Raw genomic sequence first — 20370 nt, 5'->3', positions numbered from 1 at the left:
GAGTCTGACAAGCATTAACAAGGCAGGAAGAAAATCCCAGCAAGTGGAACCGCCTTTAATAGGGCACAGAAGCTGAAAAGAAGTGAGCCGTCAAGCCATGAAAAGACACCGAGGAGCGTTAAATGCATATCGCTAAGTGAAGGAAGCCAATCTGCAAAGGCTACACACTGTGTGATTCCAACTATGTGACATTCTGGAAAAGGCAAAGCTATGGCGACAGTAAAAAGATCAGTTGTTGCTAGGGACTGCGGGAAGGGAGGGATGAATAGGTGGACACAGAGGGTTTTCAGGGCAGTGAAACTCTTCTGTATGACACTGTAACGGTGGGCACATGTCACTGGACATTTGTCCAACCCACAGAATGTACAGCACCAAGAGTGAGCCCTGGTGTAAACTGCGGACTGTGGGTGAGGATCGTGAGTCACTGTAGGCTCACCGGCTGTAACCAATGTCCCACTCTGGTGCAGAATGTTGACATTGGAGGAGGCCGTGCATGTGTAGCGGTCTGGAGTATATGGGATGTTGCTGTACTTTTCTCTTAATTTTGCTGTGAGGCTAAAACAATTCTAAAAAATAAAATCTTAAAAAAAAAAAAAAGGCACAGAAACATAAAATGGTGCAGTATCTGGGCTCCAACAGTCCAGTTTCTCCAGACTGCAAGCCAACTGCAGTTATAGACAAGAGAGAGGGGGACAGAAAGTGCTGCCGACGGCAGGGATCCCCGACAGTTGTGCTCAGGAAGGGGGCTGCTGCACTCCTTGGGTAGAGGCAGTGGCACCGGCAGCAGGCAGGATGCAATTGCTGAACTGGGACAAGCCCAGGTCCTCACATGGCCCCCCGTCACCACCGTTGGCAAATGTTCCTGGATGCTGAAGGGTCAGACATGGCCTGTCTCTTACTTTACCATGGGGAGTACCTACTCCTCCTTCTCCTTTCAGTTTTTCCCCAAGGGAATGGTTGTCACCCCTTTCCTAAAAGAAAGGAAGGCAAAGTGAATGATTTTCAAGGGCATTGGGCTGTTATTTCTCGAGGGAACCGCTGCCGCATTCGTGAACATGTTCGTCGTTTTCTCTCGTTCCCTTTTCTCCTTATATCCTTCTCCCTCTTGCTGCCTCCCGCCCCTGCCCCTTTTCCTTTTCTTTTGTTATAAAGATTGCAGAGAGAATACATGGTCCCTGCAGAGACTCTGGCAAATGCAGAGGAGTACAAAGAGGAAAATAAAGACAGGTGAACATCCTTTGTCCAAAGAGATGCACCACTAACATGGCGATGAGATAATTGTACTTCTGAATCTTTTCTCTTTGCATCTACATTTGGACCAAATCTGGTGGTCCCCTGGCACCACAGCAGCACGCCTCCCCACCCCCCACACCCCCGGCTTCCCTTTCCATGTTTCCCTGCCCTGTGGCGCTGGCAGGGGTGGGCACCATGCCCTGGCCGTCCGCTTGTTACTCCGTCAGCTCCTTCTGGACTACCGGCCTCTGCGCTAACCCCTGGCGGTTCTCGGCGGTGTTGCTGGTCTCTTCTGCAGGGGCAGACCCTTCTGCCTCAGAAAGGGCAGGGGGTGCTCCTGCCCTCCTGGGGTTGGGGGTGCTGACACCAATCTCCCCTATAACGCTAGATTCCCAGGAATAGATATAACCCTTTCCACACTGCAGCTAAGACCAGCCGTATGTTTTAACCCGACTTTTTAAGATTTAGGAACGCCAGAGAAAGGCTATCTATGGTGGTTACATCACATTGGTTATAGTTCTGGTTGATCTTGGAGCCCAGAATTCCAGGCCTGTCATCTGGGGGTCCAGTAGGGCTGTGTCCTTGACCTGCCTCCAAGTGACTGAAGCCAACACACCCTGGCCCCCGGGAGTGGCTGCTGCAGGCAGGCAGCTCAGCTCAGAATGAGAGAAACCAACTATGGTTAATTTAAACAGAAAAGAAAAATGTTTTTAAAAAGGATACTGGGTAGCTACTGAATCCCTGGGATGGTCGGAAACCCAAACCGCTAAGAACAGTGACCCAAATCACGCCACAGAACCGGTCCCGGAAGAAGCCACTACTGTCTGCCTGGTACAGACAGTGCAGCTGGCCCTGGCTGCTGCTGCTGGAGCCATCCTTGTGACTGCCCCTGAAATGGGATATAAGGCCACCATTGCTGCCACCAGCCCTGGAATGGCTTCCACATGGTCCCTGTTTCTTTATAGAACATCAATGGTGGTCCACCCCTCCCCCTGCCACCACCCTGTGGAAGCTCCCAGCTGGTGGTGTGAATTCCACTTCGATCAAGGGCAAGGTTTGCCTACCATGTCCACTCACTTAGGGTTCAAGCCTCTCACCTTCTTTTGAGGGAATTAGGAGACTCCAGGACCCTTGAGAGGTGGGCTGCGCACAGGTGGGGAATCATTTGGTGCCCACACTGGAGGCGAGCTCTGCCTCTTAATGTCTTCCTCTTGGCCCTCTGGTTCTGCAGGCTGGAGGTTTTGCCAGTCCCCCTGGAAGACCCTAGGAAGACCTGTCTGTCCTACCGTCCTTTTGCTCCAGGCCGAGTGGTCATTCTGCCTTCTCTCTGCCTCTGTCCCTAGCCCTGTTTTACTTAGTGTCTGGGAGAGGAGAAAGTGGTTCTGCAAGCAGGCCTCTGAGAACCTTCCCCCCTTACTTAGGAGCAGTCTTTGGGGTGCCAGAGAGAGAAAAGGAAGGGGGGAGGAAAACACACAGAAAACCATCAGATTTGGCCCTGTCACATCTGCATGTGTGTGGCTCAAAGTCTGATTTACGTTTTTATGGTTGGGGGAGCCTGGGCCACGCTGCTCGTGTCCTGACGGCAAGAGAGGCTGGGCAAGTGGGCAGCGAGTACTTTTCAGCTTCTGTACTGGGAGGAAGTTTCCTGTCCTTTACCAGGCTAAAAAAGAGTGTTCAAATGATTGGCGGACAAAAAGAATGACCAGTCTCCTCTGCAGTGGTCATGCCCTGTGACCACGTCAGCTCTGTTCCATCACAACATGATAGTGGAGTGGCTTAGGTGACCAAGGACAGCATGGTCATTAACAGTGCATTCTGGGTTGAGCATCACGACGGTTGGTTCTAATCTTTCTTCCAATGTGAGGTGAACATCTGGAGGCCTGGGGTGGGGGGATGTTTTTTACTGTCTTTAGGGTCTCAGTTTCTGGTCCTCTATGAAGAACTGTTCAAATGAGAGCATGCATATCTCTGGTACACACTTTGCAGGAGCAATGTAATCTAAAACTGTGTTTTAAAGAGATTGCTTCTTTAAAGAAAATATGATCAGTGGAGACATAGCCCTGCCTAAGGGTGGAGCACTGTTTACTACTCCACCTTATGGAACATGGGTCCTCAGAGTTACAGCCCGGTGGCGCCCAGGCCTTCTTTCCTTTGCATAGCTAAGCAGTCACTTCACAAAAGGTAAATGGATGCTTTATTAATTACATTAAGCTCTGTTAGAGGGTTTGCATATACCTTAATTCTTTTAAGAGGAAGAAATGTATTAATTAAAAACAGGAATCTTTATTATGTGTGTTCAGCAATCCAAATAGGGTTCACCATAGTCATTCTAACCAAATCCATTCTAATCAAATTAAAGAGCAGTGCTACTCTTGAAAAATCACAGAAGAATCATGCATGAATAAACAAATGTATTAGGTATTCATTTATTGATCTAAAGTTCATGCACACTTGGAACCTGGAACTGCCTGCAGGCATTTGCATAAAACTTGGGTGAGACACAAAGAGGAAAAGTCTCTTCGTGTGTCAAGGTACCTGCCTTGTATGATTCTGCCATGAGGCTGTCAGTGGCAACTTTGCTGGGAGCAGAAAACAGCCAGTGTGTGTGAGGTCCAAGTTCATTGGCACCTCCTTGGGCCCCTTGCAGGGTTATTTCTCTCCAGCACCAATGCACTGTCTTGGATCATTTGCAACAACTCCCTTAACTACCAAGGGGAATCTTGAGGTATGGACAATATATATGGGGGACTGTGATAGGCAGGCCGTTCAACAGAGACATTAGGTCCCCTCTTACACTGTCTCACTCTGTGGATTCTTTTCCCTTTGTTACACATCTGACTTATCACAAGCTGTGATTATATATTTGCTTGTGATTATGTAGCGTTTGCCTCACCCCTCCTAGCTCTGTGACACTGGGGCCATTCTCTTCTACTCACCAGTGAAATTAGCTCAGTACCCGACAGAGCAGGTGCATGATAAATAGCAACTGAAGGAAAGGATAGAAATGTTCTATAGAGTTCAACTTTACTCATAGCTTGGAAAATATCCTGCTAAAGACATTTCCTCAATTCTGGGTGTTTCTGTTGAGTTCTCTTGATGCAGGGCTTTCTAGTTGAGGATTTATTTCTACATGACTTTCTATAAATTTGTGTTCCCTTCTTATTTATTTAACCTTTTTTTTGTTTTTAGTCTAACTAGAAAGTTCACACATAGCTCTTTCTCTTTTCTCTCCATTTTTTTCTATCTCTGAAACAATTAGGTCCAAGCCCAGCTGGGAAGGCTTCTTACACCTCCAGGAAAATTCTAGATCCTGCAAACTATTGTTCCATCTTTGCTTTCTATACCCGGAAGCCCCTTTCTCAATTATGCTCTTAAATTAATCTTTCTTAATGGTTTTCTAAGTTTTTCTTGCTTCGCATTGCCTTTTCTCTTCTAGTTCGCACATCTTTTCCCCGTAATAGTTCTTAATGCTTATTTCATTATTCTTCCCTCTGCACTTACATTAAAAAGTGTTTGCCTAAAAAAATAGAAAAAAGAAAGAAAAGAAAAGAAGAAATGAAGGAAGGAAAAAAGGAAGGAAGCAAAGAACTGTTGGGAAGGGGGTTGTTTAGCACTTATCCAATAACACCCAGGCATTTTCATAGGTATTGACTAAATCTGGCTGATCTTGGAGACTGTCTTCAAATCTTCTAACACGCAAGATAAATAAGGACCCAGAAACCGCATGTCTGTTTGTCACTTACCTTGATTTTTGGGCGGATAGTCATTCTACCTAGTAGCCTCTGAGCTACTCACTGGAGTGGGAATGGGGGGCGGTGGTGGCATATAAGAGCTTTCTTCTGTTTCCCACTTTCTGGGTACTTTTGGGCGCTGTTCCAGTGAACAGGCACATGGCTAAGAGATGTCTGGGAAGGACGAGAGAGGGGAAAGTGTTCTAGATGATCCAGCGGAGCAAGCGAGTGTTTTGTTTTACCTCTTCTGTTGGGCGGCTGCATTGTGACACCCTTAACCTCAGCCCCTGTGCGAGGTTCTTGTCCCTCCCAGACAGCTCCAGCCAGGGCTCAGGCTTCCTTATTGGCTTTCCCAATCCACTCTCCTTTTAGTAGAGCGCCCTCAGCAGGAGACCCACTGTCATCTCACTCTGACTTTTCTGCTTTGGTGCATATTTCTTCCTGGGGAACATTGACAGTCTAAAAAAGGGAACTCGCCTCCCCTTGAGGAGAGCTTACTCCACACCGGACAGTCGGACTGACAGCTTTTCACCTTCATAGTGAAATGATCATTGAGCTTTCTGAAAAAATAAAAATCATGATACCAGGAGGACTGCGGGGAGAGGGGAATTGAGATGATGGGGGTATTTGAAAGAGCCCAATAAGTCACATTCCCTCTTTATCATCTCAGATATGAACCACTTAGAAATAAGACAGAGGAGATGACAGATTGAAGCTTAACATCACTCTGTTCCCTTGACACTGGAGAACATGGCTTGTATCTGTGGGAAGACGGGTTTCCTAACACAACCCCAGGATTAGACAGGAGATCACAAGGAACGTGGGGTAGCTTGTTCCCCAAAGGAAGGGGAGAGAAAGAGGCCAAGTTCGCAGTTCCTGGGTCAGAGTAAGAGCCAGGGGGCCACGTGTGTTACAGCAGGTGGAGCTCGCTGTACAAGGAGAGAAGCATCGGGGTCAGAAATGAGCATTTATCCTGTTAGAGGGACCCGGTGCCTTAACCATAGTGCATGATGTAGCCAATGAACTATGACCTCAAGCTTTGTTAGTGGGAGGAGAAGGGTGAGTTTCCCTTTGACCTGCGTGTAGCATCATTACTGTAGTACTATTGTATGCTTCTTTGAGTGATGGTGGGAAGGGCATTTTGGGGTGAGGGCATGTTCATCACGCTGCTGAAATCTGGACAGGGGAGCAGCTGGGCAGGGCATCTGCCGGGCTTGCCAGGAGTTGATTATTTGGGTGACGTGGCTCCCGAGCAAGCGTCCCTGTCCTCTTTTCCTTTCCATGGGTCCTTTTTTCACACCTCAAGTGAAGAGAAGGACCATTCTTCAGCTCAGGTTTCATCTGGATGTTTCCTGTGTGTGGTGTGATTGCTCGTGGGGGGTTCGGGCCTCTGGGACATAGTTTCCAAATGCTTGGCTGACATGGATCAGCCATTATGGCTGGTGCACTTTTATATTCCACACACCAGAGCTACAAGAATATTATTTTTTCCTTTCTTCTCTCCCAGGTTATAGTTTGGATCACTGGGATGTCGTTAGGTACTAAACTTTATCTTCCATAGCTACCGGGATGGGGCACCATGGACAGCACCACAAAGAGGCTTCAGCAAGGGCTCAGATGTTCCCACTGGACTTCATGTGCAAGAGGAAGGAACTTTTTCTTTTCCTTTCCTTTCTTTTCCTTTCCATTCTTTCCTTCCTTTCTTCCTTCCTTCCTTCCCTCCTTCCTTCCTTCCTTCCATGTCTCTCTCTCTTTCGTTCTCTCTTTCTCCCTTTCTCCTTTCATCTCGTCTTTCCTTCTTCCTTCCTTTCTCTCTTTCTCTTTCTCTCTCTCTCTTTTTCTTCCTTTCTTCCCTCTCTCCCCCGTTTCTTCCTTCCTTCCAGCTGCCATGTTCCTTGCAACTAGAACAGTCCCTGATATGTAAAGGTTCTTAATAACTACGTGCAGAATGAATTAGCTTATTGAGTTCTGAATGCAAAATTTTGTGTTCCAATAGCTTACTATCTTCACGTTTTAACAGCCACCAACTTTCTAAAACAGAAAACTTTCAAAGATTTTAATTAAAGTCTTCTTGGAATGAAACAGATAAGGGTTTTTATTATTTGTGAAGTTTAATTTTTTTCTATGCCAGATGCACCTGTGTTGGCAGTCCTGTGATAAAAACAATTTAATTGCATGTACCAAAATATTTTTCAAGAACTTTGCATGGTGAAACCAGCATAGCACTGAATTGGCCAATCTGTTAAATGTTGCAACGTGACTCAGTGTCAGTTGGTGGATATAACTTTTTTGTACAGATATAATCCACTTGTGCATTCATTTTTTTGAATAGGACATTTTCAATGGGCTCTGTGTAGGTTCCACTACATTATTCTCACTCACATGTGATTAGAGTGTTTCTATCGTGGAGATTTTAGGCAAACAATGTTTAAAAGCTCTCTTCATATTTTATAGAATTGCCGGCACTACAAGGTTATTCATTGTGATGTTGAAATTATTAGTTACAAGTGGACCTTTTAAAAGAAATCTTTGAGGAAAACATAATAAGAAAATAAAGTCAATCCTTTTGTGAGGCAGTTCCTATTATCTTTCCATTTTGAGAGATTTTCCTCAGTTCAATTGCATTACCATGGTGACATGTTTGCATTTCAACAAAACCAAACTGAGCCTTAAACTGGAGCTCTGCACGCCTAGCTCCTGTTTTGGGACTTTTATTACAGTATCTTTATATTGAATAGAATCCCTCGTGTCCTGGCTCAAAATCACAACAAAGAAACAATTCTTCAGCTAGACAAAACAATCTGGATTGTTAATTTCAGGATTCTAAGAAAATCACATAAAGATGACAAGAAGAATGGTGATTGGAGGAGATAAAAATCAAATAATTAAAAAAGCCCAGGAATGAATAGAAATATGCAAATCTCTAAAATAACATTGTGGAAGTAAACAAAAACAGCCAGAGAATTATACTTAATGAGAACTGGACACGTAGCTTTAGCCCTTTGAGGTATGAAACAAGTAAACACTTCCAGAGTTGTCAGTACGTACACACCCCTCTGGAGGGAGAGCTCTTAAACCTGGCTCCCCCTCCTTTGGGAATAATTGCACACATCATGTTGACAACTAAATGAACTCCGCAGGAGATGGGGGTTGAGTTCTTCAAAAATTCCTCGGGAAAGGGGGGGTGGGGAAAAAAATATGAAACTATTGTTTTTAACTTGCACTGTTCACTTAATAATTTATCATGAATATTTCCCATATTATTTCATATCATTGTACAAGAAATAATGTATACATTATGAGGACATACTGTATCTAACAAGATACACTGTTAGACTCTTTGATTCTGTAAAATTAAATTAAAAAAAAAAAAAAATTCCTATAGTTAGTGCCAGTGGGACATGGGAGATAGTTTCATGTAATAGTGTTTGTGTAAGGAGAAGGGAGGAACACAACATCTATTCTAACCTGTCAGCAAAGTGTGAAAACAAGTCTGGGACAGAAAGACACAGCCATCCTATCACTTCTGCCCAAATATCATAGCAGGCCCTCTCTTCGCAGATAATTTTGTTAGCCTACGGACACATTACCTCGATTGGCGCTGGGCTCTCCCAGGGCTTTCTGCCAGCTGCTCTGCTTGCTGGTAAACAAGCAGTGTGAGTGTCCCTGGCAACCCCACCGTGGAAACGCGGCTTCACTCTGTAAGTGGCGGGGGACCTGGGGTGGGGAGGCGGGGAGAGTGAGGTTCGTGCCTCTCCGGGCCCCTCTGCAGCTGGCTCCTGACATCGCAAACATTAGCTGCCATTCTTGGCAGTTTCAGAAGGATGATGAGAAATGAGGGGAAAATTAATTGGGAGGCAAATGAAAAAGCTTCTGAGATGGTGAGCTGAGACCGTCTGAGAGCTCATTCCAGAGCCGGCACAGGAGAACCAAGGGAGAATGAGGACTTTTTTCTCATTGGAAATGAAGCACTTATGTGACATACTGTATCCAGGGAGGGGCAAGCAGCGGCGGCCTCTTGAAGCTGAACAATGATTATCTTAAGCCAGATATCTGGAAACTTTCTCAACAGCAAAGAGAAGCGTTCAATCTGGGACTGTCTAGATCTAAGGAAAGATTCAAACTTTTGCATTAAAAGTGCCTGTTAACAATCATTGAACACTTACCAGGCACTGTACTAAGCTTTTACACACTTATTTCATCTTCCAAACAATCCTATGAGGTGGGGTTTCTTATAGCTATTTTACGGAGGAAAAAACTAATGCACAGAGAGGTTGAGAAATTTGCCCGAGGTCACTCAGCTATTTGGTAGCTGTGATAGGATGTGTCTCAGGCAGCCTGGCTCCAGACTGTGTTCTTAAACACTACTACTATTTTACAGTCATAGTGAACAGTTGCAGGGCTAACGGGGACAAGAAACATGAAGGTCACCCACACTGCAGCACATGTGATGGTTTGTGGTTCCATCGTGAAAGCTACAGTTTAAAATGTTTAATTAAGGCAACTTTTTTTTTTGAAATGCCTAGAGGGCAGCAAAAACATGGGTATCCAGAATAACAGATATTGCTAAAATCTTACACCCACACCTCTTCTTTTTATAGTCAAGTATTGGTATACACACATTTTTAGACACCTACGCGCACACACATACACATGCAAGACACTTGTTTCTCAAGTCCCTAAAATACCCCAATAATTAAATGCTCTAGTCTCTGAGCATCACCCTCGGATGTCTGGGAGAAGCAGCCGGGGAACACACTGGTTGGTTTGGGCCATGGGCAGTGGTGAAATATTTACCTCGCTGAAAAGCTCTCCAGTAGATAATGCAATTAAGATGCCACAATCTACCCTTTGTCGTACACCTGCTCTGCCACCAAAGAAATCCACTCCTGTCCTTCCACCCCTTCCCTTCTGGCCACCTCCTCAAGCCCAGGAATGTCTCCAGCTTCCTAGGTACTTGCAGCCCTCCTTTGCCAACCTCAACCTATTTAGATGGCAATCATATTTGCCTCCCAATTTATGACTTAACAAGCATCTCACAAACATTTAATTCACTTTAATTTCATTATGCTTTGAGGAGGAGGATTTACAGGGGGGAGAAATGATGCTCCCACTGGCAGCAATTAGATCGACTTAATGATCTATGGTGAAATCTCCTTTTGGGCTTTGGACTTTTCATGCAAGTCTACAAACAAAACTGGGCTAATAGATAAGTTCCTGGATTCTCAAAGGGGCTCACCTGCCCCCACAAAGTCCTGCAATATCCAGCATGGAAATTCATGAAATGGACAAAACATTCCCTGTGGTCCTCAGGTAATTTATCTTGTCATGATACTTTCCTGTGTGGAAAAAATTGGTATTTTCATATGCAGTTTCAACAATATCAGTAAATTGTAATATTTTTCAGGTAGCTTTCCTGAGGAGATGGGGAGGAGACTGATTAAGAACATAGACCAGATTATTTCTCCCTGTTCCCACCTTATATACTGAGTTAGAGAAGTGACTCCTTTTTATGTGGAAGGATTGCATTTCTTTAGCTTTTCCTGGACAGATCACCCAGTGACTATTTTTCATTCTCAGTCTTCCTTCCCAGAAGGGACAGATGATGGCCTCTTTTCAGTGGAAATTAGTCTGATTTCTTTTGTTAGGGGAGAACAACTTTGTTTTGGCCACTTTATTTGAGCTGGTGAATTGTTGAATAACTTAAAAAGCTGTTTCCATCACTAAGCTGCGGACTGAGAGTTAATTACATCAGGATTCTAATCTCGGCTCTGCCCCTACTTAGCAGCATCATTTTATGCAAGTTCCTTAACTCCTCTTGGCTTCTGTTTCGCATCTGTAAAATGAGGCGCGTGAACGTAAAGGTCTCTCTGTGCTCTGAAAGTCCCTGCCTTCCCACTCACCAGAGGGCAAGGAGTAGGAGCAGATCGTGTAGTAAGGATTTCCGCTATCAGTTGCCCCAAATGCAGTGTAGTTTTGTAGCAAATCAACCGAGGCAATGCGGAAAAGCCATGCACTGTGGTGTTAAGCACATAGTTATCATATTTATGCTAGTTGAGGGTTCCGGAGTTCCCTGATGATAGTCTCCAGCACCAATTTTGGGAGTTTCAAGAGGACCTGGAGGGTTGGTTATCCAGCTTAGAGGCAATGCCAGTGTGGTCTTTAGTCATTAAAGGGGAAGGCTGATGATGCTATCGGTCCACCCCAGGACCCCAGTGGCATGATTCCTTTGCCCTGATATGAGTGTAATTCCCATTCTAAATGCACTTTTATTACCTAACGACTGACCCTTTCAGAGACTGGCATGAGATGAAGCTCCTGCTGCCCATTTAGGCAGTGACTCTGTCATACTGACTCTTGTCCTGTCTCTTGTGGGTAAAACAGTCAGCAAACACGACAGCCACAGCACCAGCTCAAACACCTACGTTTTAAAGCAAAAGTATGTTATAAATGTAAAGCCTCAGCAGGGGGAGGGAAGGGGAAGAAACACACAAATATTATTCTTAGGCAGAGTCTGTTACAAATGAGGATTGGGGTGGTTGTCTTTTCCTTTTCATCCAAACATCTTGGCCTGAGGCAGGTTATGTTTTTCCAGCATATTCTCTTTGACACAAGGGGAACTAGGTGCAAATCCAGCCCTGCCACTGGAGAAAGAGCTCCAAACCCATGGCTGTCTAGTGGAGGGTCAGTAGCACCACATGAAAAATGGCAGCAAGCTCTTCTTGGGACATAGTTACATTTGCACCAGTGAGGAAATTAGGATTGCTGTTTGGGCTGTAGTCTTGGTATCGTGCAAGAAACATTCAAAGCTTGAGCTGAGCAGGGATTCTAGATCTGCTTGTGTCCATGTCAGGCTTCAAAGGGCCTGAGAACCTCATAGACCACGTGAAAACTTCTGTATGTACCTTTTTCTGGGAGACAGTCCAGAGCTTTTATCAGATATTTGCAAGGTAGCCTGTGATCTAAGAAAGGTTAAAAGTCCCTGAGATAATGCCTTTTTTCGCACATCTGTATTCCAAATCCAGGGTGATGCCACTGACTTGCTGTCTGAGTGTGTTTGTGTTGCTATAAAGGAAACCCTGAGGCTGGGTAATTTATAAAGAAAAGAGGTTTATTGGGCTCACAGTACTATAGGCTGTATAAGAAGCATGGTGCCGGCCTCTGCTCCTGGTGAGGGCTTCAGGAAGCTTCCACTCATGGCAGAAAGGGAAGGGGGGCTGGTGTGTGCAGATCACGTGGCAAGAAAGAAGCAAGAGAGAGGGGAGGGGGTGCCGGGCTCTTTTTAACAATCAGTTCTTGGGGAACTAACAGAATGAGAGCTCGCTGGTGACCTGGGGGATGGCATCAAGCCGTTAATGACCAAGACACCTCCCACCAGGTCCCACCTCCAACACTGGGACCAAATTTCCAAGTGAGATTTGGAGGGGACGGATATCCAAGCTGTATCACTTGCCTGTCTTTCTCCTCTGCTCTTCCTAGAAAAAGCAAGTGAGTCAGACCAAGATCCGGGTCATCTCAACCATCCTGTTCATCTTGGCCGGCTGCGTCGTGTTTGTGACGATCCCTGCCGTCATTTTTAAATACATCGAGGGATGGACGGCCTTGGAGTCCATTTACTTTGTGGTGGTCACTCTGACCACGGTGGGCTTTGGTGATTTTGTGGCAGGTAAGCACTCTGGGCAGCCCAGTCGCCAGGGCCCTGCAGGCGAAGACAGTCTGTTGGCTGTGCTTTTAAAATCAAAGGATGCTTCGGGAGAAGCAGAAGAAAATGACTGGGTGTCACGGCTGCTGTGCACGGGCTCACTTCACACCCCTCGTCCTGGGTGATGTAAACACCTCGGGTTTTTTCTGTCATGAAAGGAAAGGCTTCCCCTTCCTTCTTGGGATGCTGTTTCCCTTAGCACCACATGAATTATGCAAGAGCAAAATGAATTTCTCATTGAATCTTGATCTTCTGAATTGGGTAGTAAGACTCCTTGAGTCAAATGATAAGGGCTGCGTATTAGCAGGTGGCAAATAGGAAACTCAGGCGGGTTAAGCTTCCTGACCCCTAGGTGAGAACTGTTGTCCCTGCAAAAGTCGTCCTGGGTGTGCCCAGACACATGACCTAGGACTTTGGGAACTGAGAGCTGCCCAGAGGGAATCTAATCTAATGGAGTCTGAAAGAGCGCACATAGAAGCAATCACCCCCATTGTAAAATAAATGTCAATGAGCTATGTTTAAGAAAGTGAAAGAAAATCACCATCAATTTCATCTGAGGACAGGGGGCTTGAAGATGAAATGAGATTTGGCTTCATACGTGTTCCCAAAGTGTGGTAGAAAGGTAGGAACAGCAGGAGGAGGCCACTGTCTTCTCTTAGTGGGATAGTTCTAGGTGTTCAGAGAAGCAATCATTTTCTACTCCAAGAAGTGAGCACTTCGATCATACAACTCTATTGTAAATGCAGATGTGTGGGTGGAGCCTGTGTGTTTGTGTGTGTTTCCTCAAGCAGCTCTTGGCTAAGCAGCAGCCTGGGCACTTACAAGCTGGGCTCCCAGGCAGACTGTTCTTGGCGTGTGATCCCAGCAGTGCCTTGGTTTCTCCAGGGAATAGGATACACATCAGAAGGAGAGGTATCTGGTCTATGGGAATCTGATAAATAGAAAATTCTAGAAGGGATGTAGAAGTCTGATTAATGGGAGGGAGCATGGCTCCCTCTGTTTTAATTTTATAATACAGACAACTGACAAAGTGGTTTTGTAGCTATTGCAGCTGGGCAGCTGAAGACTGAAGTCCACTTTGCAGAAATAGAAGGGTTTTTTTATTCCTTCCTTTTTATTGATTAAGGACTAAGAATTGCAAAGTCAAGTGATTAAAAATTGTTTACAGACAGCCTTGGGCTTGGGACCCCAGCAATCCTTCCTTGTGCTCAGGGCTCAGCCATTGGTGTCTGATTAGTGGCCCCAGACTCTGAAGAGAAACCGCGCAGAGAAACTGAGAGAAGTAAGAGGAACAGTTGCAGGTGTGTTCTGGTTAATTCCTTAGCACCATCCACAGCTGGTCTGTGGAAAATCTCAGTGGAGGTTCCGATCGAAGGTAAATACATGGAATGGCAGCTGGGGTTTGCACTGTTTCATAAACCCCAAAGCATAATCTGCAGTGGGTTGTGCTTCAGAGCTGTCTGTGCTGGCACTGGGCTGTCCCGAGGACTATCTGCCTGTAAGACACTTGTGCCACACACTGCTGTGTAACTGATTGCTTAGTTCAGTCTGTTAATCTGGGGCACAAAGAGCAGAGCCCTGGGAGTATGAGGTTTTTAAAAATGATTTATACTTTTAATTAATTATTTATTATTATTATCCACCATGGACCGAACGCTTAGTACAAACTGGCAGTTTACCTTATCTTTACTTACCCAATAAGGACGCAACCTACACATTCCCAGGCACCCACAGCTGTACTGTCCTTGTCGGTGATTACAGAGCCACATGTCCTTTGTCCTGAGGCTTCCACAGATCAGGGTCTCTTATAATTCACAGTGCTGACTACAGATAGACCAGGCTGTTCTAAAGCTCCAGTTTCCAGAGCTCACACAGACCATTCTGGAGAATACATGCCTTAAAAGATTGGAAGCTTGTCTTTTTGGTAAACTCTAAGGAGCCAAAGGGAAGCTTGCCCAATCATTAAAAAAAGATACACTGACAAGAATCGATGGTTGCTGTGATTTGACATGGTATCAACTCTATAAGAAATATAATCAGAACGTCAGTCATAAAGGATTGATTGCTGTTTTATTGTGTAGTTCACTCAGTTTGGGACAGCCCAGCAACATTACAGCATTTCACATCCCTGACAGGGAGAACAACAGAGCTCCAAATCCAGACAGGCAGCGGGTGAAGGGTGTTGACTGCCTTGTTGGCTGGCGCACCCTAGTGACAATCTTTGTTGGGTGACAGTGACTTGCAAAAGTTGAATATTTACCCCTAGGTAGCCCAGAGGAGAAAGCTACATACAGATTTCTCCAGCTTAGCACAGAAATGAAATGAACCTCAAAAACCACTTAATGTTGCAGGAACTCGAATTATTAATACATCCTAGAGAAAGCTGCAGGGGAGAGTTGCCTAAAGGAAAAACAAAACAAAGCAAAACAAAAAAAACCAGAGGCAGCTAAACCAAACTGAAGGGGGCTTGATGCAGAGAAGTTGGAATTCTAACATGCAGTGGCAGCAGCCATCAAGACCTTGTGGGCTGCTGGGTTTGGGCATGTTGACACAGAGGCCACAGTTTTTTCCCAGCTGCATTTGCAAAGTATCACTGATTTATAAGAGCTCAGTATGGACTCCATGGTGCTAGATGTAGTTACAACTATGACCCAGTGGGAAAGTCTAGTAATCGCTCATCAACTAATATCGCAGTTACCAATCATTGCTAATATTGATCGTCTTAGGAACAGCTACTGCCTGCTTTGTTAGGCAACGACGTCTCTCAGAGTGAGGACAGGGCTGATGTCCATTGTTTCCCGAAGCTTCCTCACTACTGCTTCAGGAGTGCGGGCTGGGCTGGGAACCTATTCTGCATGGCTGCCTTCAGCAGTGCCTATAGCAAGGCTCAAATAAATGAGTAATTATTTGGAATAAATGACTGGTCTTTTCAATGGAACAACCAATGTAATAAGGCAACTGGCCAATTTGGTTTGATGGATTTTTTTTTTTTACCGTAATCTTTATTTATTAAATAAAAGAATTGGACTAGCTGGCCTCAAAGGTCCCTTTCAGTTCTAGCTTATGGTGATTTAATTACTGGGCCTAATTGACCCTTTGGATTAGCAGGATGTAAACACCATCCCTCAGCGTTAAATCGCTGATACATGTATCAAAGTCTCGGTAATGCCATTAGGCCTCATTTTACTTCTCCGTGTCCACTTGTCTCTTGGCAAATGCATGTGTACTTTAGATGGAAATGGTTCCAAGAATTCCAAACCATATGGGATGATTTAATGATACTCAATTTTTATTAAAATAAATCTAGGGAAGTTTGAGGAAAGAAACGATGACAGCCGGGCCTGATCTGTTGTCCTGTAGCTCAAAGTCTTTCATTGTCAATGCTCAGGTTGAGCACAGGTGGGTCCGGTTGGCTGCTGACAATTTTTTGTTCCTGGTATTAAGGAAATAAAGCCACACCTCGGGCTCCTTTGGGGAAGGGACACATCTTTCTCTTGCCCTCTAACCCCCGTCCTCCTTGGTTACAGCAAGCCTAACAGCCAAGTGTCAGATGATGATGGAGTGACATCTTCATTACATGGACTGGAGTGTGTTTGCTCTGCAAAGACTATGTGCTAGATCACGGTTAAAGTAACATTTGGTTGTTTTCAGGGGGAAACGCTGGCATCAATTACCGGGAGTGGTATAAGCCCCTAGTGTGGTTTTGGATCCTCGTTGGCCTTGCCTACTTTGCAGCTGTCCTCAGTATGATCGGAGATTGGCTACGGGTTCTATCCAAAAAGACAAAAGAAGAGGTAGGAACCCTTCCCAACTCCATGAATGTTCCTGAGATCAGATGAGCTTGTTGACACAAGAATTGCCTGTCTCTGTTCTACGGGCTACAGAGTTTCTCACTCGGTGTGTGTGTGTGTAGGGGGGGGGCAGGGTGGGGGTGGGTAGCTCATGAGGCTTCCTCATTTGAATCATCACCTCAAAGCCAGGTTGAATGGAAGAGCAGTTATTTCTGGATCCCTTTCTGGCAGATGAGATAATATGGTAATTTGTTTACCAGTCCGCACATCCTGGAAAGACTAGTAAAAAACAAATAATTTTAAAAAATGACTAGAAATATAACAGCAAAGGTAGACTGTGGCTGAGGAGGGTGTGCAGTTGCCCCTTATCCGGTCTCAGGTCTGTGTGGAAATGCAGTTGAACACACGCATCCTTCTTGATTCCGTATGAGACTGAAATCATCAGACGGTGGCCAGCCGTCGGGGTCCCTTTCACCCATATCTCCTCCTGGTCCTCAGAGCTGTGGAGACAGGCCAGGGCTATGCATGTAAATTTACAGAAAAACCTACACAAAGGCAAGAAAAGGAAGATGTAAGAAGGAAAGATAGATTTTGCAATGGAAAAAAAATGTTCATGCAGTTCTTGTAGGAAGAGAGGAAAAGAAAGCAGGAAGTCAAGGGAAGGAGAAAGAAAGAGCTAAAGAAAGGAAGGGAGATAAGAAAACCCAAAGAACTAAGGAGAGGGCCAGCCTCTGTGCACTTCGTTCTGTATAAAAGGCCCCAGGAGAAAGTCGCCGAGTGGAGAAATTCCCCATATCATTTTGGGGGGCCCAAGTGTTACTTTTCCTGCTTACATAAGCACTGTCAACACAATTCCCAGTCTGATTCCCCAGAGAGCCCCCTGACCTGCTGAAAATCAGCTATGGCAAGAGGGAAAGGAACAACATAAATAGTGACTTTCCTGAGTGCAAACATTTGAGTCACTCATCTGCACAGGGAAGTGCGGGACGTACACTGCCTGCCTTAATTAAGAGCCAAGAACTCTGATGCTGGTCCTCAGTGAAGCGTCACTCTGAGGAAGTGTGCTCTGTGGGCTTTGGCAGAACATGCCCTTGTCCTGCACCCTGTCCAGGGAAATTTGGTTCCCAGGTGCTCTGGAGGGTCTTCTTAAACCAGGGCAAGCCCCATAGCACATGGTCCAGATACGGTGACCACCCATCCCCGTTTGCCCAGGACTGAGGGGATTCCTAGGACGAGGGACATTCTGTTTTGAAACTGGGACTATGCCAGGCAAACTGGGACAGGTTGGTCACCCTTCCCAGATGGAGCTATCAGAAAGACAGGGAGGGCCCGGGGCCTGCTGAGCGTCTGCTCTGTGCCCAGGGCTGAGCTAGCTGCATTTCCTTATCTCACAAAATAAAGCTAGAAACTCCGTGAGCTAGATGGGATTATCCCATTTTATGTCGGGACAGCGAGGCCATTCAATTAACAAGAGTGGGAGCACAACCGGAAGCCAGGCCTGTGCAACCCCAAGTTTTGGTCTCTCCCCCAGAACACTGCCTGCCCGTCATTCAGTCCCCACCTCCAAATCCCAGGCTTCCTTTGGGTCCTCTGCCATGTATGCTTCCTTGAGCCACAGGAGTCACTGGCCAGCTGGAGATGGGTGTTCAGGGGGTGAGAAGTACTGGGTCAGAAAGAACCTTTGACACCCCTTCCTGGGCACAAGCTCCACCACCGCCTGGCGATGGTCCCCGAGCCACCCTCCCCACGGGGACCACCAGGGAGGGAGGCATTTCTCAGCGTGTTATTGCTCTTCTGTCTCTTGGCCAGGTCGGCGAGATCAAGGCCCACGCGGCCGAGTGGAAGGCCAACGTGACGGCCGAGTTCCGGGAGACACGGCGGCGGCTGAGCGTGGAGATCCACGACAAGCTGCAGCGGGCGGCCACCATCCGCAGCATGGAGCGCCGGCGGCTGGGCCTGGACCAGAGGGCCCACTCGCTGGACATGCTCTCCCCCGAGAAGCGCTCCGTCTTCGCCGCGCTGGACACGGGCCGCTTCAAGGCGTCGTCCCAGGAGAGCATCAACAACCGGCCCAACAATCTGCGCCTTAAGGGGTCGGAGCAGCTGAACAAGCACGGGCAGGGCGCGTCAGAGGACAACATCATCAACAAGTTCGGGTCCACCTCCCGGCTCACCAAGAGGAAAAACAAGGACCTCAAAAAGGCCTTGCCCGAGGATGTTCAGAAAATCTACAAGACCTTCCGGAATTACTCTCTGGATGAAGAGAAGAAAGAGGAAGAGACAGAAAAGATGTGTAACTCGGACAACTCCAGCACGGCCATGCTGACGGACTGCATTCAGCAGCACGCGGAGCTGGAGAACGGGATGGTACCCACGGACACCAAAGACGAGGAGCTGGAGAACAACTCACTACTTGAAGACAGAAACTAAATGTGAAGGACATTGGACTTGGACTGAACGTTGGTTTTTTTTTTGTTTTTTTTTTTTTAATATATTCACACTGAGACACGTGCCTTAAACAGACTTCTTGTTAGTCCAAAATTACATAGCATTGGAGAATATATTTCACTGTGCCATAAACAACTGAAAGCTTGCTCTGCCAAAAGGAATCAAAGAACAACAACTTCATGACACATAGCAACCGTAGGACACAGGGGAGCGTCCGCACACGTAGCAGGTCACGGCTGTGCATGTTAAGGGTGTTTTCGTGGCGGTGCTGTGCCACTGTGCAGCACGGCCCTGGCATGACACAGAGACAAGGGCAGCTATTCCTTAGACCAGCCTCCGGAAAGGAACAGGTGTGTCTTTTAAATGGAGTCTTGCGCACATGCAGAAGGGGACCTGATTGGGGGTGAACTGGTTTAACTGTAACTAGGGTGTAGAGTTGACATTTCGGCATGTGCTCTGAGCTTGAATTTTGATACAATCCATTCAGTGCATAATATTAAATACCTAGTCTTTCTAAGCTCCAAATGAATGTCTGTGGGACCCGAGAGCACCTGGAATTTGTTGGAAGCAGATCAGAGCACACGTATTAAAAGGTGCAATTGCTTTTCTCATTGCAAAAGAAAAGAATACTCACAAACACGTCACACTGTGGATATTACTTTAACCAATGACAGAAGCCCGCTGAGTTTGGTCTTTCTCACAGGGGCAGGTAGTCTGAATGAACTTGCAAGCATTGGTGAAAACTCAACATCAACCGCTGCGTGGTTCAAGGCCAACCACGTATTTTCCTCAGTGGGTGCAATAGTGAAAATAAACTGGTTTTGAAATGTCCATGTTCACTTTTCTAGTGGAACTTCAGTTATCACTTGTTTTGATAAGAGGGGGAAAAATACCAAAACTATTGCCTTGCATGATGCCAGTGGCTTGCTGTTTTGTCTAGCTGATCCTAAATTTTTATAAAAATAAGACATCCTGCTTTTCTGAGACATACCAAGGAGGACCATGGCATCTTTCCATCTCAGGGCTTTTTGTCCCTTTGGGTGTCTTAGGGTAGACATAGTTATGAGATCCAATCTTGCTATTTCCAAACAAAAGGAAAATTAATCCCTCACCCGACCCCTTGTATAGTAAGCTTGAAATGTTTTTATTGCTTGCAGCATAAGTGCCATTAACTCCATTTAAAAATAATTCTTAGAAGTACTTACAATATTTAATTTTACTTTTACGTTGGGGCATTCCTTTGTTCTGAAAGCATCACTTCTTCTCCTTGCCTGTTTCATCTCACACCTGCTAGTTACTAAAACTAGACCACCCCTATAATTGATTGTTTCTGGACAAACAGTAGCCAATATGTGATCATTATGATTGTTACGTGAGGTTAGAGCATCCAAGTGAAAGACAGCGGGGGAATGGCCAGTCAGAGGTTTTGAGAGGACGACTTTTACATGGAGTTTTATCAGAAAGG

At 45.8% G+C, this 20370-nt stretch overlaps 1 protein-coding gene across 1 annotated transcript in view; it reads left to right on the top strand.

Annotated features, from left to right (window-relative positions):
• KCNK10 (potassium two pore domain channel subfamily K member 10) overlaps window positions 1-18887 on the top strand; it is a 116415-nt gene extending 97528 nt beyond the window's left edge. The window contains exons 5-7 of the mRNA XM_069465197.1: window positions 12444-12630; window positions 16318-16460; window positions 18267-18887. Coding sequence (XP_069321298.1) covers window positions 12444-12630; window positions 16318-16460; window positions 18267-18887 — 951 coding nt within the window. The remainder of the gene's footprint in view (window positions 1-12443; window positions 12631-16317; window positions 16461-18266) is intronic.
• The last annotated feature ends 1483 nt before the right edge of the window (window positions 18888-20370 follow it).

This window comes from Eulemur rufifrons, chromosome 2, assembly GCF_041146395.1.
Source record: "Eulemur rufifrons isolate Redbay chromosome 2, OSU_ERuf_1, whole genome shotgun sequence".
Classification (NCBI taxonomy): Eukaryota; Metazoa; Chordata; class Mammalia; order Primates; family Lemuridae; genus Eulemur; species Eulemur rufifrons.
This window is presented reverse-complemented; position numbering and strand designations above follow the sequence as displayed.